At 35.7% G+C, this 24,364-nt stretch overlaps 1 protein-coding gene across 14 annotated transcripts in view; it reads right to left on the bottom strand.

The window, feature by feature from the left end:
• ATF7IP (activating transcription factor 7 interacting protein) overlaps nt 1-24,364 on the bottom strand; it is a 114,433-nt gene that overhangs the window by 86,997 nt on the left and 3,072 nt on the right. For 9 of the 14 annotated variants that reach the window (XM_085308788.1, XM_085308789.1, XM_085308795.1 and 6 more), the window contains exon 1: nt 9,870-9,959. The exons of 2 other annotated variants lie outside the window; for them this stretch is intronic. In XM_085308788.1, coding sequence (XP_085164914.1) covers nt 9,870-9,913 — 44 coding nt within the window. In that variant the 5' untranslated portion in view covers nt 9,914-9,959. Of the gene's footprint in view, nt 1-6,636; nt 6,721-9,869; nt 9,960-10,445; nt 10,824-17,912; nt 18,042-24,364 lie in introns of those variants that run through there. 3 more of the 14 variants (XM_085308786.1, XM_085308783.1, XM_085308787.1) reach the window with 3 other exon arrangements.

Here is a 24,364-nt window from a genome sequence, read left to right as displayed (position 1 = left end):
CCAGAAGATATCCTTGAATCTAACCTTGAAGATGACCTGAAACATGTTGGTCTTAGGTATCAAGAAACAGATGAGTGTCATCCATATCTCTGCTTTGAAGTCATAAGCAGATGCTCAGAATTCTGCACAGAGGTTATAAGGGCCTCCAATGCTAAGAACTGAATTCTAGAAATAATAGAATGTTCAGCACCAAGTGGTAATCTGGAAATGGAAGTATCATATTCCTGAGACTTCCTGTATTCTAAAAGTCTTGATTCTCAGAGAATCAGGCTARGCATAGAGGCAGTCTCACCAAAAAGAAAGCCAGAATGCTTAGATTCTGACAGGATCTGTAGATGTGCTTCACCTTGCACTGCAAGTGTTCTTCTTTGGCTTTGCCTTTTTTAGCTTCTCTGGGGAAGAAACTTCTTCAAAGGGAGGCATGTGAACTTCCACAAGAAAGGCTTCAATTTCTCACAGAAGATGATCCATAATACTGCTAAGTGCATAATCTTTGAGGTTATCCAGGCATTTGAGTGAAGGTGAGATAAAGCAGAAAGTATACATATTGAATCTAGCTTTAAGCAGAGTCATATACTTTCTTAGTCAGTCATTCTGAGAGGGCTTAAAAAGAATCAGACTAGATTCAGGCATAGTGAAGGCCAAAGGCCCAGAGATTCCAAAGCCTCTATACGTCAAGAGCAAAACATCACTAGCAAAGATGCACCAGGCTATAACAGCATTGAAGTACTAAAGTGAAAAAGGAGAAAGCAAAACAAAAAGATTTTGGGACAAGAATCCAGCAGCATCAGATTCTCTATACCATGCTGGGCAGCTGAGATTTCAGGGTAAGGCGCATGCTTACCCTGAAAGGTATAGTCCTACCTATTTGCTGGCAGGACTATATATGTATTCCTGTGGATAAGGCTTTGGACATAAGAAAAAAAAAAAAAAAGTCAAATGACTATTCCTCACGATCACGTACACTTGTGGGCTCAGGGGGGAAGGGAGGGAAAAAACAAACCTGTGATTGCTGCAATCCTCCTTTCCCACCCAGTGGGTTGGTGTGGGCTGCAATGTCATCTTCCCTCAGGATTTGTCATTATCTTTATCACAAGATACTATGACCTGGAGTAATAGTATCCTGAAGATGATTTGGTTTCCATTTTAATTCTGCTAATAATTGCCATTTTAGCCCTGGTCAACTAACTGCATCTTCTGTCTCAGTTTTTCTTCATGTGAAAGTGAGACACAGATGTTTTATTTTATTTTTCTGTAAATTCCACTGCCAAAAAAACCCCAAAACAAACAAACTCCAGGAATTACAACAATTAAAATGAACTAGAAGAGTCTTGCTGCTTCTTCCCAGTAGAATATATTTCTTTAGAAAAGCAACCTCAACATCAGCTAGTCAGAATGTACAGCTAAAGGTCTCAGTAACACAGTAAGTAAATACAAAARCAAATAAATCTATACTGAAAAGACAGCTTTTATCTAGCTTATGCTCTTAAATAAGCTAATGCATTTTATGTTCGCAGTGCATATGGAAGCTCTAGAACATACTTCATGATCCTTAAAAATCAACACTTTGCATCAAAATRAAAAAAAAAAGAGGGAAAGTTTTTCAATATATCTGTAAACTTTTTAACAATTTTGGACAAGAATCTCTAAAAGGCTTTTTTGTGAAATTACGTGTTATTATTTGAAAGCAAAATTAAGGTCAGATGACTGTCTCAGCTATGAACTGTTACGATCTGGCATGATTTTCTTTGAAAGTTAACACCAATTCTGAATGTCGTAAGTTTAATCCTTGACCTTAGAACAACTATAATACTGTGCAGGACACATTTTATCACGTATGAGACTTCTCCACTATTTAAGAACTTTATACATAAACTGAATTGATTTTGAAGAGTGAAAGCAGTCATTAATGAAGGTATTGCTTCTAAGGAAAAAAAAAAATCATGAACTGATGGGTTCTTTCCAAATACCACTGTATATGCAATCTTTTTTTCACAAGGATATTGGGGAAAAAAAAAAAAGTGGAAAAACATGACCAAACGCCCTGAATAACCAAAGTAAGAATATGACCAAGTACCCTGAATAACCAAAGCAAGAAGATCTATTTCACTGCTTTATCCTTCTTGCAGAAAATCAGAATATTTCTTATAAGAATCTAGCTTTAGAAGATACCAGCCATGAAGAAGTTTTAAACAACACTACTTCAATTCATTGGCTATCCCCAATCATTCCAATTTATGAGAGCAGAGAACACAGTTCATAGAGTAAATAATATATTTTGATGGGGTTTACTTGTTCTCCGTGACACGAACGTGTCCATCTTAGTTAAGCAAAGTACATGACAATGCTTTGCCTGAAGAGCTCTGAAATGCTTGGACTTTCTACCTTTAAAGACAACAGGATACAGAGATAGAAGCTACAGTAAGCCATAGTAAGCGTACAAGCTTAAAGAGCTTACGAACACACCAAATGAGACTCAGCAGCCTAACCATAGGCAATTAGTGCCATATCTGACGCTCTGGAACACACATGAAGCTGGCAGATTTAACACAAGACCTACAGAAGACCTGTGCCCTTCTGGAATTGCAGTTGAGATCCAGTAGCCATACCTTATGGCATCCAAAATGGCTCTAAATGACCCCATCTAAGAAGCAAATCTTATCTTCAAGATAAACAACATATTATATTCAGACAGACAGTAACTGATGTTAAATTCAAGAAATATAGGAAACTCGTAACTCATGGCAAATATTCAAAAAAAAATAAAAACAAAACTACTGACAAGCCAAAGGAATTTGTTTGGCTGCTGTAAAGGAAGATCCCCTGGGTACAAATAATAATAAAAATCTAATAAAACTAGTGTTTTGTAGTATGCTTAAAAAAAAAAAAGTAGTCTGTTTTGGAGGGTTTTGATGCCTTAAAAGTAATCTGTAGCCCAATTCAAAATTATCCATGTGATTCTCCCAAAGGGCACAAAACACATGAACTGTGCTAACTAGGTACCAGTTATGAAGTCCACAAATACTTCGCATTGTACATATAGGAAAACCTTAAAAGGAGGGAGGGGGAAGGGAAGAGGGAAGATGAACAGTTTCTCAACAAATCAATGTTATTTTCAGACTTTGACTCAAATAAGCCTGGCTCACTTTTGAAGGAAGGTAACTGAAATTTGAAATGCGAGTCTCATAGGAAAGCTTCATATTACGTGAACGAGAAACAACGGATTTTGTATTAAATTATCTTGAAGGCATCAAGAGCCCCTACCTTTCCAGAACAGAGTTAAAGGAACCTCATGATKCTTCTGAGTAAGAACAAACCAAGAACTCACTTCTCCACCTGCTGACTGGGCTTGAGAAACTACTTATCTGAAATACTACGCTTCTAGCTCCAAGAATCTAATGTTTGTTTGGATTATTGATCGCCAGGTTTTGAATATTGATTGCCAGGTAAAAAGCGATTTGATGTAAAATAATGAAAATGATTCATGAAAAATTTGCTTGACAGGTTGCAGAAGACAAGCTTCTCCTTTACTATTTCTATAAAATACAGGAAATTTTCACATTCTGACAAACGTCTAATCTACTCTTGATTCYGAAACAGCAAGGCTCTGAAATCTAGCTACAGATTACTCTCAACTTACAAATGCTTTATATCTAACCTTTTCATCTCTATGACTTTGGATTTGAGCTATACTGTAAATCAAGAAGCAATTCTTTGAGCAACCTAGCTTTGAGCTTAGAAATTTATTTACTTGGTTTTGTGTCCACTTGAACCTTTTCATTATCAGAACTAGTATCCACCACTAACAAAAGTTCAGTGAAATGTCTTGAAGTTATATTAAGACAAGGCCATCATAYATTTGCACTCAAGCGTTTCACTACTCATATGGCACAGGATAATACAAAAAAGGTCTGGGAAGTAGATATTGCCTTCTTATGTATCTGACCTTTGGTGTTAGGAGCGTCCTGTAATTTTAGAATTATGTCCGGTTATTGTGTCTTTGGACAGAATTAGTCCAGTTCTGCTAAAACTTCAAAGCACTAGTTCCACATCTTAACATAGCACTGTTGTGTGTTCAGGATCATAGTACTGATACATGTTCACAGTATTCACTGACTTCAGCGTCCACGCAGAACAGATTTTGTCTGGATTAGCGTTCTTTGCCATAATGACATGTGCAAGGACACTCGCACAGTTTTTGCCTCACAACCCATAAACGATTATAAACTGAATTTATTACTCAGTACTGACAGAAGCTAGAACCTTTAGCACAGGCACTACTACCCATTTTGTAAGAGTCAACAAATCCTGCCAGTTTTCATCTCATTTTCAAAGTGCACAACTTTCAAAGACAAGACTGCTGGTAAYAGTCTAAGAGTTTGGTGACCTTTCCAAATGATGCAGTGGCTAAAACATGATCACTGAGGGCTTTCACTGTGTGAATAAAAAAATTCTACCAAAATCTCTCAGATCGCTGTATATACTATATTTTAACTGCATACTTAACAACCACAGCTATTAACCACAGCTGTTTGAGAAAAGTTTATTTTCCACTTTTCCAAAACTACAGTACTCATCACCAAAACATTTCCATTCTTCTCCTGGGAAAAGCAGCAGAAAACAGGTACTAATAATTCAAGGATGCATGCTGCTTTTAATTACAGACTTGAGATTTTAAGACATAACTGTGCTTAGAGTTGAAAACGCCTCATATTTTTGTGTATTAAGAGATGAATAATCTTACTTTTGTCTGCTCCAGTTTCCGTCAGTCTTTTGCCAAGTTTGCGCACACTAAAGTGCTTCCATTATTCTGCAGGCTGTTCTTCCAATATCCTTGTTAAATTAATGCTAGTTCTTTGTTAGAGTAAAACTTTCCTTTAAAAGGTGAGAGTGAAGCCTACCCCTATAGGAAGCTCATCTCTTAGAATAAGGTGGAAATATTCACAGCATGCCCAAACCAACTGACAGCCTGTATTTTATATTTAAGTGGCACTGTAGTGAGTTTTAATATTTTAACTTCAACAGTTCCTATGATAGCTGGATTTTCTGTGTGCAGTCAACAGCCTTGGACATGGTCTTACAGTGCCTCCTCCACTACTGAGCTGATTGATAATCTTCTAGAATGGAGAATTTTTTTTTTTTTTTTTTTTTTTAACAAAACCCTCCTTCCAGGATCATCAAGGCTTCCTGGAATGCATATGCAGCTCTTGTGCTGCCAAGCATGGTACTCTTCTTACCCTATCCAATTAGAAACAAGAGATTCTCCAACTTAGAAACAAGAGATTCTCCAACTTAGAAACAAGAGATTCTCCAACTTCCTCACTTCAAGGATTTGCTCATCAGACATTAGTTTCATTCTCCCTGATGCTGTCAAACATGTAACTGATTGCATTAGGAAAATTAATGGGGAAACCTGAGCTACAATGTATCCAGAATTCTGTTTTCATCATATCTTGCAGAAACAAATCCAGAAGGTGTGACARAGCCTTGTATTTCAACACGGACTAAAGAAACCAACTACACGCATTAGAAGTTGCTGATCCTCTTTCCATATAAAATTGAGGCAAAGCTAGAAAAATGTACAAATCTAAGTCTTCTCAGTAAACAGAGCAAGTTCATCGTTTGCAGCATAGATTTAGATCCTGGAAGCATTATTGGCTATTTTTCCAATATTCTTCTGTCCCCCTCTCTCCCACCATGTGGGTCTATATTGCAATTGTTAGCTACACTTGTTACCAATCATAAGCAAGTGGAAAATGCTGTAGTGCTAAACCTAGGCACTCAAAGAGTCACACTATTCACAGCTCTGAGTATTATTCTTTTTGGTAAATAACACCAAGAAGCAGATATAAATGCAAAAGAAAGAAAATCCAAATAAGGTACATCTTTAAGGCAGGTCGAGCCACAAACTAAGAAAAAAAAAAAAAAAAAAAACACAACCAAACAGAAAGGAAAAGGGAGGGGGGGAGGAATGAATGGATGAAAGTAAGTGTTAGTCACTAGACTATACGTCACTAGGATGACTGAATATTATCAAGTATTTTACTTGTCTTGACCTTACGGGATTTCATCCAACAGTTACAAATTCTGCTGCATGGAGATTAAGGCTTGTCTACTGGTTGCTTGAGGGGGGAGGGAACACTCCATACCCACAAAAATCACTCCAGCATGATTGGTGAGAAACATCAAGCCACTATAATTAAGGAAGACTTATTTGGGAGTATGAAACGGAGTCACTACATCATCTAKTCTCATCACCTCTTCAGACCATTAAATAGCCTCGTTTTAGCTAACGCAAAGCCGGCTAACTTTCCTAACCTGATCTAAGTATCTTATTTGGCTAATAGCCACAAGAAAAGATGGTCCGAAAACGGTTGTAAGGTAGAAGATCACAACAACTCTTGTGACGTCTCATCATTTTAGTATAAGGCAGGGCAAAGTTTGGCTAATATACAGCCAGGCCCTGAGATAAATCTTTTAACTTTATTATTATAAATTCCAATTATCTACTATGCTCTGTTATGACTTCTGTCACTACTTTAACTTAAAGAATGATTTATACTATATGGAGGACTTCAAGCCAGGACTATCCCATGTAACCCAGCTAGAAAGTCAAAGTAATGAAGTCATACATACGGTGTTTCAAAGCCTTATGATGTTTAAGTGCCGTAGGCTGGCCATTCTTCTAAGTAAAGCCTGTCCTCAAATTGAGATTAGATGTCTTTCCGGAAGAAGACAAAAAAGAAAAGATTCATTGCTTCCTTTATTTACTCATAATTTAAGGTTTAAATAAATAAATAAGCAAGCAGCACCATTTCTCAGTATTAATTGGTCTGCCTCATGCTTCCCATCACTTCTCCTGTTTCTGTGGACTAGGAAGGCTATTTTACTAGTCATTTTCACTTTTTAAATGAATTTACATAGTTGAAATACCTCTTTATCCTATATCCCTGGTCTCTTTATATCCTAATCATCTCTTTCGTAAGCAAAAAATGGATTTATTCCTTCTTAAGACATGAGACCAGGCTGCATAAGCAAAAACATAATGAGCAGCTCAAGGGAAGTGGTTATTCCTTGCCTGGCACCTGAGAGGCTACATCAGAAATATGGCATCTACTTTTCAGCCCTCTAATACAACAGAGATATTAAATGGAGCGAGTCCAGTCGGCCACCAAAATGACCGCACTAATGTGATGCATGAGGTGAGATTAGGGAACTGAGTTTGCACATCATGAAGCAAGGATGGCTAAAGGAAGAGAACTAATTGTTATCTTCAACTATCTAACTAGAAGAGAGAAACAGACTCTGAGATGTACAGCAAACTGACAAAAGAAAGTAGATACAGCTTTTAGCAACAGAAATTCCAGACAGAYACAAGTTCTTTGTAATAAGGGTGGTCAAACACTGCAGCAGATCATCCAGAGAGGCTGTAGAAGATGTATCCTTGGAGATTTTCAGATCTCAATTTGACAAGCCCCTCAGCAACCTTGATCTAATTTTGAAGTTATCCTCTTCAGAGCAAGCGGTATGACTCTGACCTCCAGAGATCCCTTTGATCCTGAATTATTTTATGATTTTATGTTCTTCAGCCCAAGCCTTTTCTGTGTCTTGACAGCATACCCTAATTCTTCAATATTATTTTAAAAAATTTTGTGGACAACAAGAAAGTAACTCGTATTGATTAAGCTTCTGTACAGGGTACAGCTCCCTGTTAAGCAGATATATTCTGTAATAGCTGTTTCTAAATGTACAGCTTCAGATTTTGCTATAATAGACTGTCTGAGTTTGTCCCACTGATGACTGTGCAAGAGAATCAATGATTTTGCTTTTCTACATCTTTTCACCAGCTGCAAATTACTGGAAGTAACCTCTTTACAGGACAAGTTATGAAGAAACTTGACTTGAAAAAAATGTATCTTCCAGTGATAGTGTTCCTCTTCACTAACAGGCTTTAGAAGTCAAACAATTTAGTGCTTTTACTTACAGCTAAAAAAAACCCAAAACACACATGTCAATCAAGGCACAAGTGTCTAGACATACTGGTTATTTATGTCTATGGTTATAAACCCCTCCCCCCTCCTTTTTTTTTTTTTTTTTTACAGTTCTGTTTTCCATTAGAACATCTCAACATTAATGAAGAAATGACCAAGGAATTCATAAATGCATAAAGAATATTAGTATAATTATTTTTCCAAGGACTGATGTTAGGCTAAAGAACTATTTAGGTCATCCTGCTTGACCTTTTCTGAATAGCAGTCTTCTGAATCTTCTAGAATTTCCACTGTATTCTGAGAGTTATGGAATAAAAAAAATCTCAAGAGAAGAGGCTGATAATATTTTCTTTTTTTTAAAAAAAGAACTCTTGAATGCAGATAACACAGACTAGCTTATAGCTTCTGTTTAGAAATGTATATCATGTTTAGTATCTTCCTTGTTACTTACAGCTCCTACGTACTTAAAATCACCTGCAAAATACTACAAAATATTATCTCACTTCTATATAAAAACTGAATAAGAATACTTATTGTACTCTTCTGCCTGTTCTACTTTACTATGCATTATCATCATTATCACATACATTACTGTTAATTTTTAATAAAGAGAGRAAGAATCTTATCTAATTTTTATTATCCTTTGCTTTATTAGTCGGGCTTCTCTCTCAGGAGCATTTAGTTTATTTTAAATCAACTTTTAGTTTTGTCATGTCCTACTCAATGCCTATTTCTCCTCTACATCCTCCACTTTTCAGGAAGGCGGGAGGGGCCCTGAATTGCTTCCTTCACCGTGCAATGAAAGCTAGATGGATTTTAACACAATTTGTTCTTCATGGACAACCTTTATAGCTGTTGAACTGTGATTTCTAATGTAACTGGAGGGCGGGAGGGGGAGGGAAAAGGAGAGGGGCCAGAAATTCCAGATCTATTATTTACCTATTTACTTGCTTTCACACACCCGCTATTTTCACAGCTTTTTAGCCTTGACATGTATGAAACTAAGGTTCTGAACAGCAAAAACAAACTTGTATCTCGCATCAAATTTTAAGTTATCACTAAAAACAGTTATTAAAGGTTTCAGTGTAAATGAGATATACAAAATATGCATTTGGCCCAAATTGTTGACACATTGCATTTTATTCTTTGTTATAACATCGCAGAAGCATACCTTTCTGTATTACCATTAAATTCCCTCCTCCTCTGTATCAACCAGTTGTAGTTCACTTTCCTAGCATATCTGCATCTTTCTCTTGGCCTCAATTCACAGTCAATTTTAGAATTGCTTTAGTATTTTTAGAATTTTTATCACCATCTCATTTTAAGCTCAGATTTGCCCGCTAATTTGTGCCCCTACCTTTTTAGTTTCATTTTCTCTGACTAATCATCTCACTCTTTCTTCACCTGGACCTGCCTGTCTACTGTCAGTTCCACATCCCTTTTTTAAGCTGCTGTCTACCTTTAAGTGTTTCTTCCTGTGTTTTCCTTGGCCTGCTCATGTCTCTTCAATTCTTTCTTCTCCCAAGCTCAGTTTTTTCAAAATCCAATCATTTCTTTTACCATCAGCCCTTTTCAGTTTCTCATCCTGTCACAACTTTCTGAATTGTAATATGGCAACAATGCAAATACAGTCATGCAGAACTAGCATATCTGCTCAGTGCAGTTCTTTCATACAGGGCATGCACAACCACAATACACTTTATTACTGAACTGGCTGTTTCAGAGTGGCAAATTTTTAACAAAGTGATAAGACAAGTTTATTGCCTTCTGAGATACCATCATAAATATCATATTTTGATCTGCTTCCCTATTTACAAGAATACCTTTTGAAAATTTATATAGACACATTTGTGAATGTGTATTTAYGCTAATATATACCTAGGCAACAGTTTAGCATCCAATATTTCAAACAGCTYTGCCATCTCAAAAAGAAGAGAATTTAAACCACAAGCAGGATAAAGAAGTTTGTGGTACCGCAAAACCAAAAAATTCACCACTGGTAGATTCACTCCTCTAAAATCTGCATCCTTTCTAGGGGTAAGCTCACAGCAGGGCTATGCCTCCATACGCATCAACTGGTGTCACTACAGAGACAAAATAACACAGCAGCAAAACAGTAGAGGTTTGAACCAAATATAAAAACCCAGCAACATCAAAACCAAAAAGTATATACTGGAATTTCTAGCATTTTTATTAAGTCTTCAGTTTAAAGTAAATAAGCATTTTATAATAATTGCTAGATATGGTCCCTACAACAACAGCTACTCAAAAATAATTACAACAAGAACAAATGACTTTCAAGCTTCCCAGAAAATGCCTCTGATACTTAATTCTAAAACTGAATACAGTAAAGACTCCTGGCATTTTGCCAAGAGGGGGGCTGAGCATGTAAATGGAAAAATAATCTGAAAGGCCTCTAAAACATTAAGGCAGAAGATGAGTTGCTCCTCTTACCTGCTGAGAACTTGACACATGCAAAATGAACTTCCTCTTCCAAGTAAGCCACTGACATGCAACTTATTTGCATAAGGATCACGAGCTACAAGTAGACTTCCAGGTCAGCCATCTTGACACCAAGATCTTGTTTTGTTTACACAGCAGCATTAAGTATTGTACTTTAGCCAGCCTGAGGTATGCAATTGTACCTTTCAGTTAGTAGCCTACATCTGCTTGTTAAAGTATGCAGATACTCCCTTATCCATACAAAGGAGTAAATGTGCCAGGAGTATCACTACAGCTCACTGAATACGCATACCACAGCCTCCAAGTGCATGTTGCAACTGAAAGTGTCTACAGTCAGAACTCTTTGTACTGCTTTCTGTGCTGCCAACTATTAGCACTGCAGCAACTATGTGCAGTGAAGTACCTCCCACATACCACACAGTAGTACCAACAAGCATAAATTTATTATTGCACAGCTTAAGACAGCAGATTTTTTTAAAAAAAGAATGCTAAAATTCTTCAATATTTTCACATACTAACAATCTAACTACATCTAGGTTCCTTTTACATCTTTTCAAAATCATCAATCCAGTTCTTTCAGTCCAGAAACCAGACTGCTTCTACATTCCATGCAAGGTAAAAGTCCATGACACACATTATTTGCTGCCAAAGCTGAGCCAGACTGCAGTTACAGCTAGCTGGCGCCAGTAAAAATTTACATAAAGGGGGCCTCATTTCATGACAAAATTGCAGCAGGATATTGCTGAGTAAAGCCTTCCCCTCCTCCCCTGCCTAGTTAGACAACTATAGGTTCTAGAATATATAGTCAGTTATTTGTTTAGTAATAATCCAGATTCATTTCAAAAGTGCTAATTTATTGTTTCTGTAAACCATAACTGACATCCCCCTCCCCMAAAAAATCCACTCTGAAGCACATTCTTAGGAAGAATACTAAATACTGCATCATTCAAAATGATTTTAGTAAGCACTCTGTAGTAACTTTAACACTGAATAAATGGATATACTTAATCATCATTTAACTGTTRTTTCCAATATTTCACAGCTTGCAAATAACTAGATATCAGATCCATAGTAAAAACAACCTATTTTTGACTTACTGGTGACAGATAACATGTCAGGCCAATTAAATTAATTTACTCTTTCAACTTCCCATTTATTTCTTCGTTGAGCAGATGAAGCTGTAGGCTTTATCTGTTCAAGCACCTAAAGGATATACTGACAGGTAGAAACAGCAGCTTGGATTTCAACCTCTCTATGACTTCAAATAGTTAACTGCTTAATTCTTGCACCCTTCCTTCCAGTCAAAGTCCAATTAAAATTAGTAAGTGATTTACRTTTACAAATGCTTATTCTAAAAGTCACTGTATCTTCTGGAAAAAATACAAGCCAGATTTTGCTTACTATTAAATATGCTGAAATGAAAAGGATGAATCATTCTCCAATGCCTTTTTCACTCATTTATTGTTTTATGAGAAACTCTGGGGTATAAAACACCAAGGCAAATAAATATACTGTTTATTAGTAAATATATTTGTGAAACCCTAAATAAAATTGAAGTTGGGCATCACATCTAGCAATGCTGTTGTAGCTGTGACATGGCACCATTTAGCAGCACACATTAAGAAAAGGAAAGTGACAGACACAAACCTGCCTGTCGATTCCAGTAGGGCAAAGGCAAAGTCATCTCAGGAGCAGAAAAGCGTACTTTGCACTATTGGTCTCCTCTAGGTCTCTGTACTTTGTTTCTCTTTAGCATCCCTACAGCATCAGGACTACCTGTATGCAAATTATGTGTCCCTTTCCACTATGAGTGTAATTTGCTGTATGTCTGGTTCTAGATATTTCAGCATAATGYAATTTGCCTATCCATAGTGTCCAAAAGATGCTGAGTTATCTATCTGAAAATGCTTAGTAACCCAAGTTAGTCTTCACTGGTTGTTACAATGCATGCCACAGGGCTGTTGTATCCAAAAGTCTGAAGCAATGTATAAGGTAAAATCAATTATTTTCCCAGAATGACAGTCAGGTTACACCACAACCATGRACTGCACAAGCCATCTGGTGCTGTTCTGCTTTTACTTCATAGAAATCTTGGGATTTGTATTACTTTCAGACAGATCTGTGTATGTTAAGCACTGTGTAAAAYGCATCTTTCAGTGATGCTATTATGATCTGCTGAGTGAGTTATCAGACGAACAGCCTCAATGCTTGAAAATAGAGGGCACCAAYGCTGCTTTACGAAAGTGAACCAAAACCTCTTGCATCTCCCACATACAAAAAAGAAAATCATTCTACAGCCTTGTGCACATATACCAACATAACAGTAAGGCTCAACACACACAGTAAAACACATACAACAAGAAAAAAAAATCATTTACTCGTAGTATTTTCTAGTATGTGTAAAGTCTCAGCTCCAGTCCGCTAAAAGCAATCCAAGCCAGAGCTTGCTACGAGCCCAGAAGATTAGTTCTCCATCTGCTGTGTGCTGCAAGGCACCACCCTGCTTCCAGAACATTCCCAGCAAAGACAAGGACACTCCCTCCGCGTTCAGTTCATTTCTACCCCTTCTTGCATCTTGCTGCATGCACAATTAGCTGTGATAAAACTAGTGTCAAATATGAAATATTTTTTATGTAGCAGAAAAACAGTTGGTTCAGTATTCAGAAACACACTAAAGTAATAAAGAACACAGTGGGCTGTCTCCGAGGTAAACTGAAGTAAATAGAGGGCTTGTTAAGCCCCAAATCAACTGCAGCAACATCTGTGCGTTACATACAAAACGGACAACTCACGAGAACTAGCACAGTGACCATTTTAGATACTTTGCTTCCAAAACGTGGMATTTTTTAAATGGGAGAATCTAACCTGAGAGAGTAAACAGTGACTTATTCACTTATTCTCCAGTGATGGCCATTACAAAATAGTTGAAATGTCTGCCTTCCTTTCCCACATTTAGTATGCACTCAGTAAAAACACCTGAAAAAGCTTTTACTACTTTGCATTCTCAAAGCTTGTGAACTTGGATAGTGCCTCCAAACACACACACCATATTTTAGTCTAAAAAGTCAGAAATGACCTTAAACAGCAGGTGTTACATCCAAAAATTATAAAGCAAGCAGTGTTCAAAAGAATTTAGCTGTGTGATTTCAGTTGGTACATTTGAAAGACAGTATCTACCAATTTCAAATGTCTCAGTGAATTCATCTCAATAGAAAGGTATGGAAAGACTTGCAACAGAATACTACTTTTCCTAATCACATACAATTTTAGATATGAAAGCATCTGAGAGTATTTGATAGGTAGAAAGTAAAATAAAGAAATAAATAAATTCCCACACCTTTGTCTCTAACAGCTGAATGGGGTGAAGTGGTGCTGAGCCTTTCCTAGGTAATACATCTACATCCCCAAAGCCACCCCTCCCCYAACTTAGCCTCTTTTCCAGAGCATGAAACAAAACCAGTTATTCACATACAAGATTAGCCAAAAGTTTGGAATTTCCCTAGATTTCCACACTTTCGTCTTTGAAAAGCACAGTGATGCTCATTTCTGTAATAYGGAACTGTCTATCCAGGCACATGCTTATTTTAAACAGTGTGGTTTATTTCAAGACACTTTACAACACAAAACAATAGCAGTAGAAGCAAAGAGTGCAAGAAAAGGGAGGAGGGGGACTGATACCAATGTATCCACTTTTTCTACTGTAGAAAAAGGGTGAAAAAGTTTCTGAAATGAGTAACTTCTAAGCTGCGACAGAGTGAAATATTGTGCTTTTTATTATTATTTTCAAAAGGGAAATACTCTATCAACTTTAGAGAAACATTTTGCTCATTTCAGTTTACACGAAGAAGAATTTTGTCATTAAAATGACAGACCTAAACATGCAAATCCAGATGATGAAAAAAAAAAAACATTTGCAAACTCACATCTCCTTTGAAAATGCTACATTCTTGAGGAAAAAAAATAGCAAAGTTTGCAGCTAAAGGACCAATTTTAACTGTTTAAGAATAGAGTTGTAATGTGATCAAGTATTTAAGATTCAAAACTGCTCTAAATGCTTGGTAACCATTTATTTCTACTACTTAAAGAACCAATGAAGTCAGCTGTTTAAAAGTGATTTGCACGCATTATAGACTACTGCATTAACTCAGCAGTCCATTCCAGTTTGGTCTGAATCCTGCCTGAAATTGTTGGCTCCCAAAACAGCTAGGGGAAGAAGGAGGAAAAAAAAAAAAAAAAAAAAAAAAAAAAAAAAAAAAAAAAAAAAAAAAAAAAAAAAGGCAAAAAAAAGGGAAAAAGCAGCTGTACAAATTGAGACAATTCTGAGTTTTAAAAAGATTACCCTCCCAGCCCCAAAAAGGTAAATTAGGTGTTTGGCGTTTTCCTTTGAAATTCATATGTATTTGATAAATTACTAATAGGCTAGCATTATCTACCTCTGAAAGCCTATCCTTCAAATTTAGGTCTAATTGTTCTAGAACATAGCAGTTCTCAAAAGCAGAGAAAATGCAAATGCAAGTGTTAGCTTGCATTAAAAATGTATGGCAATCAATTCAGTTGAACTGTTGTTAATTCATCAGACAACCACTTAAGTCGAATCATGAACATCATATTAAAATATTTAATAAAGACATGGTTCTGCACCTAATTAAAGTGCTACATTCCCATGCAGGTAAATCAGCGTTTTTCATCTCCTTTTAAATTACTCAAGAAAAAACTATTAATAACAAAAGCATGAGAGGGAGAGGAAAGGAAGGTAATCCTGTCAGCTACCAGTATTATTGTATAGGAAATATTATCATATACTCAAACTTCTGAAACTAGGGATGTATCCATATGTAACACAAAGGTTTCAAAACACCCTACATCCCCTCCTCCCCTTCCACCCCCCAAACAACAGAAACACACTAAGGGTCCCTGCTGGGCCAGTCATTTCCTCTAGCCCTTCCAAGAATGACACTACTTTCCAAAATGGCCTGTTAAGAGTGAAGTAAACAAAAAACAAAGGACAAGGCAAACACTGAGGAGACAAGGAGAGCTTCCCTCTAGAACTCTGGCAACCTCTCCTGTGCATCGTGCCTCATCTGTAAAATGGAAATAAACTTAATTAGCTCACTGGAAAAGAGTAGATAAAAAAGCACCGCAGATAAGGTATGAATGTGCGTTAGTTTTCTCAAATGTAATACATGTGAAGAACAACTTCTGACAATGACAAAAAATAGGCTACTTTCCCTTTTCCTCTTGGCTCCCCCCCTCCAAAAAAAGTTAACCACTTCCCCCCACCATAGGGCTTGACTATTATCATATGCTTATTATTTTATAAGCTTTTAAATCTTAATCCCATCCTTAATCCCAAACAGGATGTGTACAGTAAAATATGGTTTGAGGCACAAAACTTTATCCTATTCAATAACTATGAAGTAGGATTTAATTTCAATGTGGAAATATAAAGGGTGATCAGATTAAAAGAATGACTTTTTTTGCTTTAGACAGTATGGGATATTAACATCTGGAATTAATCAGCAACAATAACTGTTTTTAAACACACACATCCCTACTTCAGTAATCTTATTAAATAAAACTGGGGTCAGAATGACTCGACTCAGTATCTTGCAGAAAACCAGAAAGATCATTGGTTGGGGGACGGGAAGAAGGAAACCTACTCACATTATTATTCTACTTTTATTAGGTAAGGTGAGACTGTGGCAAAACTTTACATTTTATAGAAAGGAACGCATTAAGACCAATCTGTTGTCTGAGCTTTCAGCCATTTGACAGTGCCCAAATGTTTTCAGGATCTTAACAATCCTGTCCAGTCAAGACAAGCCACTACAAGCTAAATGCTGGCCTAAGTCAAGACCACTGCAGAAACACTAACAATAGAACAGGGAATGAAATTACTTACCTACCTATGCTTAAATTTTCAGCTGTGATCATGAGTTCGTATTATTTCTGTCACTGATCTTCTAACCTAATAGCAAAATTCTATGACCAATTAATGACAGATTTACAGTTAATTGAAGTCAGCAATCAATTTGGCCTTAAATGACTATATTTTATTGATATTTTTATTTCTTTATATCAAATACATAAAGTGAACATGCAGAAACTAGGTCTCCTGAGAAACAGATGCACACTATATGCTCTGAATATTTAGTTTCTTCACAACAGTGTATTGCCATTAACTTTAGAAGGTCATTACAGGAACAGATATTTAAACTAGCTTTTTAATCAAAAGGTAATTTATTGTAGAATATGTTAAATATACCAAATTAATATGGAAAAAAACTTCAGTTATTCCTTATATTTAAGTGTTTAGTACTGACTGTCATATTCTTTGCACTGTACCAAAACCAGGAAAACACTGATCTATGTCCTGATGAGTTATCCAGTTCTTGTGTTGCTCCTGATATATTTCTGGAGAACTTCAAGACATTCCCTATTTGATTATTCTAAAATTAACTCATGTTTAACTTAAAACCCCATAATGGCATTAATCAGGTAGTTGAGATAGAATGCAAGAAAATAACTGACTAGTGGGGGAAAATATCTTGTCCTTCTTCCTCCTTTTCTTTTCTTCCCCTCCCCAATGGAAAAAAGTTGAGCGCCACTTTTCTTCCATATCCGTATCTCTGGACCCTGACATCTATCAACCACTTTTTAAATGAGCATCAAGCATGATAGATAGCCAGACCACCTTCCAGCAGTACTACACACAGGAAAAGACTAGGCCACATGAAACCACAAAACTTTTAAATTCAGATTTGAATTAAAACCTGTATAAAAGAAATCAAGGAAGAATTTAAAGGTAAACTGCAATTTGTAGCAGTTCTGCTACTTATACTAGCAGGTGTTATTTTTGAATAACAAATAACTGCTACCTGAAAGCTAGTTAGCATTTATGCAATCATTGTTACTCCAATGTATTTACACAGGTTACGTGGTTGTCATTTAGCACTGGGGGGGGGGGGGTGTCAAAAATTACTATCATCAAATGTAAATCTAGCTACTTCATTATTTTTTTTGTTGCATTTGCCTACAGTTTATTTTATTTTTATTTATAAGATGAGGCAGGCTTTTGAGGAAGGGCAACAAGAAGTCGGTGTTTTTTGGCCTGGTAAGTAAGTGAGCCAAAATTTAATTACTCCATTAGCAAGACTTATGGGTATGACCTTTGACCTCTCCTGTCCCACCCAGTCTACTCAGTAACTGGAAAAATGGTAAATGTCCATGAATTAATTCAGCAAAAGAGAGATAGGAGAGAGAGAGAGAGAGAGAGAGAGAGAAAGAGATAGGAGAGAGAGAAACACACAGACACAGAGATGGGGGGAGGAAAGAAAAAAAAAATCCCTCCTGCTGACAAAACAAAAAAATAGTTTAAGGTATTTTATACAGCTTAGAAATAATTCATTTTGCTTAAACAGAAGTTTAAAATTGTTTCTCAGCAGAGCTGGTGCTTACCTCTAAGGTCTGAAGCATGTGATGCCAACAGCTCTGCTTATTTGCATACAGTTAAGCTAAACTGCTGCAATGAAGAACACTTCGTCAGCCATTTTGAAACTGCACTGTCTCAGCTGCACTATAAACGTGATTAAGATGGCTGCAATGTGCACTCAAGAACAGCCACTCAGTGACAACTCAGCAGTGGCTAAAACATTTACACACCAAAGCACCTCCCTCTTTACCACATTGCAACAAACTGCATAGTCAGAGGGGGGCCAGAGGAATGGTTTCTTGGACAGGCAGAAAATGGTTAATGCACATGCTGCAACACTGCAGCTACTTGGAGCATAACTGGTAAAGAAAAAAAAGAAAAAGAAAAGAAAAAGAAAAAAAAATACACACAAAAAAAAGCACTAGACATGAAGAGAGACAGCCTTGCTATGTCTGCAATCCAGGGTTTATATCACATACTTCAAATCCTTCCTGACTCCGGGCTGTTCGGAATCCATGTCACATATTAACAGCCACAGATATAGAGCCAAATCACGCATAGAACTGAGAAACATTAGGGAATACTTTTCAAGAGTAGCCTCATTTCAGTCCTTAAAAAAAAGGAGGCTTAAGAAAATGATCCATACATTTTAACAGTATCATATATTACAAAATATTTTGAAATATTAGTTGCCCAACAAAAGTTTTTACTTAAAAATGGAAATTTGCTCTATAAATAGGGAAGCTAACATAAACCCTAGAACATTAAAGAACTTCAATCACCACAGAAACTGARTATCTACGTCTTTATAAATTACACAGTATGTTATATAAAGTTTTTTAAAGAAGAAATTTGTACCTGAAAATCTCTTCAGAAATTTTGCTTTTTTAAATTTTTATTTTAAGGATATAAAATAATTTGTTCCTGAAGAATTGATATCRGAATCTATTGGGGGGAGTGAATACATGATCTCAATGCATGCAGAACTTAGGACAGAATAGGTTCCACTTTAAGGTCTTTCTATTAATGCAAATCATCTACTGTTATTCAGGCAACAGTGGATCAGTCCTGAAGGCAGTTCTTCTGCATCTACCTCACTACATTAGCTATGCCCCTTTTAGAGGATCAAAATGTGGCTATTTTAAAATAATTGCAAGAATATGTGGGACTTTATCTTGAAAGAAATTAAATTATTCCTAATCTTACACACACAGAAAATTTCATAWCCCCCCTTTTTTTAATGAAAACCTCTAAACTGACATAATTCTGCACATCTGTTGCCAAATGTAGCTAGTTATTTCAGAACTGATTAATCATTCCAGCAGTAGTTGTCCAATGTACTCATCTGCATCAAAGTTACTGTCTGGAACTTGAACTAAATGTTGGAATACAGTACCTGGTTAACACAAGACCAAAAGGATTTGCAATTCAAGGAAAAACATATACAACATACACTTAAGCAACTAAACCWGTTACAAGCATCTTTGATAACAGATTCTGGTAAATAAATTAAAATATGGTTGAAGTTCAAATGCCCACAAGGTAAGTCTCTTGGAAACATTTGTGGAGACAGGAGAAAATGTCGTTTTATGCAAAATGTTCTAAAATTAGTTACTACACTGAAACTTTTCTCCTCACTAAGAGCTATTTATCAAATCAAAAATCAGGTTTAAAACAGGTTTGAAAGAAACATTTTTGAATAACTAGTTACAAGCCAAAATTAGTCATGCTTAAATCTTATACACAACAAACCTTCAGCTTACTGCAAATTCCTGTAAKTTAAGATTTTGGAATTCAAGCCTAATATAATAAGTATAGGTACACTAACTTTTACAGTAGCCATGTTTTAAGCAGAAAAATAATTCTGTGCTTACTGCGTCTATGAAATTCCTAGATCAAAACTTAATTTAAAGAAAAATTCTAATCTCTAGTCCTAGAAGTTTAACCTATTAAGGGTTCTACATTATGAAAGTATACTCACACAATATTCTATTCTTTAATATTCTGACCTGAATTCTACATATGTAAATTCAATGACTCCAATAGGTTTGAGCAGGCTTAACTAATTGGCAAATGAATTCATAACACACCTTCACTGAGCCAGAAAAAAACAGAACCTGTGTCACAATCCTACTACTGCAGTCAATCACTCTATCTTGTCAGAAAGCTTCACAAACATGCAAAGGTCCTGATTTATTAACATAGACACACAGTCTCAATAAAGAAACCTGAATGCTTAGAAAGGCATGTATCCAGAGTTAATTCAACATACGTAAGTTAACATACACATGTGTATTAATACTTTAAAACAGATCAGCTAATTTTAAAATAAATCAAAGTGTTTAAGCACAAAACTATGATTTAAAGTAACTCGTTTGAGAACACTTCGGTCCAGGAAATAAAGTTTAACTATTAATATAGAATTAACATAGCATCTCTACAAGTTCTCAAAAAATAAAACTAGACTTATAGTTCAAATATATAGCTTAGTATTTTTTTGATTTCTCTTAAATACATAATAAAAATTTCAAACATCCTTAACTCCGCCCTGTTTTGATAACATGCCAACCCACTGCAGTATCATTTCAGATAGTTGCACTATTCTGGTCACAAGTTAAAAGAATTTTTAAATAGAACTTCCTTTTTCCATCCTCCCTCATGAACACAAGAAAAAAAAAAATTCCTCAGAGAATGGTACCCTATCGTATATCTAATTCTTTCCCTATGTAAGTAATTTCAAGCTGTCACTCCCATTTTTAAGTATCACCACTAAAGGTTAGATGTTATGCCAGAGTTGCTTTTATGCTATCCTAAAGAATCATGGGGAGCCAGGATATATTGGATGTTCACACTTGAGTTCTAGATCATTTTGCATTGTAAGAGTAGTATGAGACAATTAAAAAATCTTCCCAGTTTCTTTTGCTGTATTATCCACACTTTCCTATGTACGAAACACATGCATCTGAACGAATTTTCTCATTTACCCTCTTCTTTTTAGTAGTATGTTAATTAACCCAAGTGGACAAAAACTGAAAACAGTTCCTGTATTGATGAAATTCATGAGAGAATACTACTCTGTTTTTACGCATCTGAATTAAAATTTCAATAGACAATCTTTTGAAAATTTTTTATTCCTGTATTTATACAGGCCAGTTAGCTAAATTTAAGAAATATCAACTCTCACATGGGACTCCAAGAAAAGATAAAAATTCTTAAATTAATGAGAGAGAGAAAAAACAAAACGATGATCATGACACAAGGAACACACAAGAATCAGAAAACCAAGAAGTTTGCTCACTATTTGAGAAGATTTCCCTAAGTTCAAGACACCTGACGGCAGGTGTTATAACTAGGACACATAAGAGTTTTTCAACATATTGACAGAAGCCATTGTGCTAGTTTGCTACAAAAAGCACTTTAATTCTTTCAATTTTAAAATTCAATGCCTGTTTCAAATTACTTTCTTGAAACTGTATTAAGTTGGAGGCAAACGTAGGTAGAAGGAGCTTTTCTTCATGGCAGGTTTTCATAACGTACTCTTTACCGTATTGTGAAATGGAGGATAATGCTTAGAACAACACAAAATGACAGAGCATTGCAAACGTGCAGGTTACTTTAACAGCTAGCTGAACTATCAATGGTAGTATTGCACGTAAATCTGTGCTTTCAGTGTATGAATTTACCAAAAGTGTTTTTAGAAATTGAATCTAAGAAAGAAAAACATTATTTCTATATTAAAAATATCCAGGTTATACCCTGCAAGTAAGCTGTATTAGTTTACACTAAGTTTTAGAAAATAGAAGCTATTAAAAACAAAAACACAACACCCCATAAAAAACTTTGCATACAGCTCCCTAGTTTACTAATATTTTTACTAATATGTCACTTAAATTTGATATTYGTTCCTGAAAGAAACAAGAGCTGGTAACTTACCAGTATGGATTTTAGTCATTTAAAACATGCATAGTTCAAAACACCTTAAAGGGTATTGCTAGTATTTTTRAGAGTTATCTCACAGATCACAAAGAAGTGGAAAGGACAATTACATACATRAAGAAAAGAGTATTCCAGACTCCTCCATAACTATATGATGGAAACATAGGGACCACTGAGGAGCATGCATTTATTTAATATATACACATTTCATTATTAGATCTTTGGCTACAAACGAAGGAATCGTCACTTAAGATGACATTGGCTCCATCTCTCATTCATAATCTTGTTTAATATTATTGAGATACACTTTYGAAATTGTCACTGTATGTAAAAGTCAATTAAGCCACATGTCCTCCAAATTTGTGAGGTCTGTCTTGCTACTTTTTCACCACAGTTACCTTCAGGTTATCAGTAGTGCATTACCACACTGGGCGAGTGAGTACATGTGCATGCCTCATCTGAACTTGCATGTTGATGTGACAGCTTCCACACTGCTTTGACAGAAAATACTTATGTGCTGACTGGCCAATCAGTTATCAACAAAAATAGTGTGCAGCTGCCAAGGTCTCCCTGCCTTCCCCCTAACTAGAGGGAAATTTTAGTCTCTTTCCTCACCCCAGGTGCTTCTTTTCACAAAATCTGTAGGAATATATCTTTGGAACTTATGACTAGTTTGACTGAAAATAAACAACTATTTCAAGAATTACTGAGGAGAGATCAATTGACAGAATGATCACATAAAGCTAGGTTACCATATTAGAAGTGAGCAAGTTTTTGTCAAAACTTCTATGGCTGTTGCACAAATTAAAAAAAAAAAAGAAAAACCACACGTTTTTGTCACATTCCAGCTTTGCACCATAAGTTAAATTTTTTTTTATTTTTTTTTTTTAAAGTATTTGGCAAGCACATTTGTATCTTTTTGCTTAGTATGGCACTCTCACAAGTGCCACTTAATAACCTTATTTATTCATTTTTTTTAATTTTATGAACACATGCACTTTTCACTGGCAGTATTCTGCTTTTTGTTTGAAAAGTGTCTAACAAACTCAAATGAAAACATAAAATACATAAAGCCACATAAGCCTCAAGCATAGTTGAAACTCTACCTTTCAGTTTGGGATGTTATGCCTATAATACACGCATATAATATAGCTATACAAATAGTCAAGACCAAATACGAGTAACTTTCAGAGATAGAAACGAGAACATTAACCAAGATCAGAATACAGAACCAAATCAAAAAAACAGAATCTTGAAAATTGATCACACTCAGTTTTACAGCTTGATCTGTAGGCTAATAAGCTTGAAAAATCAAATGCTTCCATATTTAAACATTCCAGATATAAACTCTTTAATTCCTGTCTCCCATCACTATGGGTGTGTGTGGGTGGTTGGGTGGGTGTGCACACGCAGGAAGATACTTACATATTTCATGTATAATAATGTGTTTAAGAGGACAACCAAATATGTAAGAGGACAACTAAAAAGAACAGCCATCACAATATCCAAACAAAATACATGCTCCTGGCTGAAAAGTTAATCTATGCTAGAACACTTTAAAGYCATCTTTGGGATGAACCACTAGGCTTTAATAAACCAAGGAAGACTGAGCTGCAGAAATTTTAAATATGAAATATTACCCAACTCACTTCTAAACATTGATTCAGAAGATTCAAAGGTGATTACAGAGATCACTTTTGAGGACAGCCTCACTTCTTCTCTGCTTCTTAATGAGCTATCAAAAAGCAAGGTCAAAAATCTCTTACTCTCCATCCYGTATTTGGTAAGTCACTACAGCATGACAATCATTGTTTCTTAAGATATGATGTAAACACTTTAACATCTTTTTCATATAATACAGCATATTGTACAATGACCATAAATGAAGTTCCTAAGAGTTACAAATATACATTGTAAAAATATTTGTGTTGGGCAACCTATGAATTCTCAATTACTATGTAAGCATAAATAAGCCTCTCCAAGTAATGTCATACACTGAAGTAAGCAGTCCAGCCACAATTTTAACTATAACACACTAACAGTCTTAGATTTCACTGCATTTAAGAGGGAGATTCATCAAAATGTACTGGGGGCTGGGGGGAAAAAGCTAAGCAAAAACCCACATTCACACACAGAGACAAATAATTAAAATGCAGAAAATGTAGTTATAATGGTTTTACAACACACAATTTTCTCATCTAATATCCTTCAGGAAAATTATGATCTGTGACACTGCAATAACTTCCAAAATAAACCGATATAAACATATGACTAGCACACAATATGGAAAAATGTATTAAGATTGTGCACTATTTAAGAATGACAGTGACATACTGACAAAGTATCTTTTGGCCTTTCTATCTATATCCTTAATATTTTTGGCATAAACATAATTCCTGACAGTAAGCCCATATAAGTTTAATTACTGATACTTTAAAATACTTTATATAGAGGAAAATTACCCTGCTCTTTTCTTACGTTGGAAGAAAAATGTAAGATTTGACTTGGTCAACTATCTTTCAGAATGTTAGGCATCTTTTTG

The sequence above is a fragment of the Rhea americana genome, unplaced genomic scaffold, assembly GCF_003343005.1.
Source record: "Rhea americana isolate MKP2758 unplaced genomic scaffold, rheAme1 scaffold_281, whole genome shotgun sequence".
NCBI classification, from domain to species: domain Eukaryota; kingdom Metazoa; phylum Chordata; class Aves; order Rheiformes; family Rheidae; genus Rhea; species Rhea americana.
The sequence above is the reverse complement of the archived record's forward strand: the minus strand, read 5'-3'. Positions and strand labels throughout refer to the sequence as shown.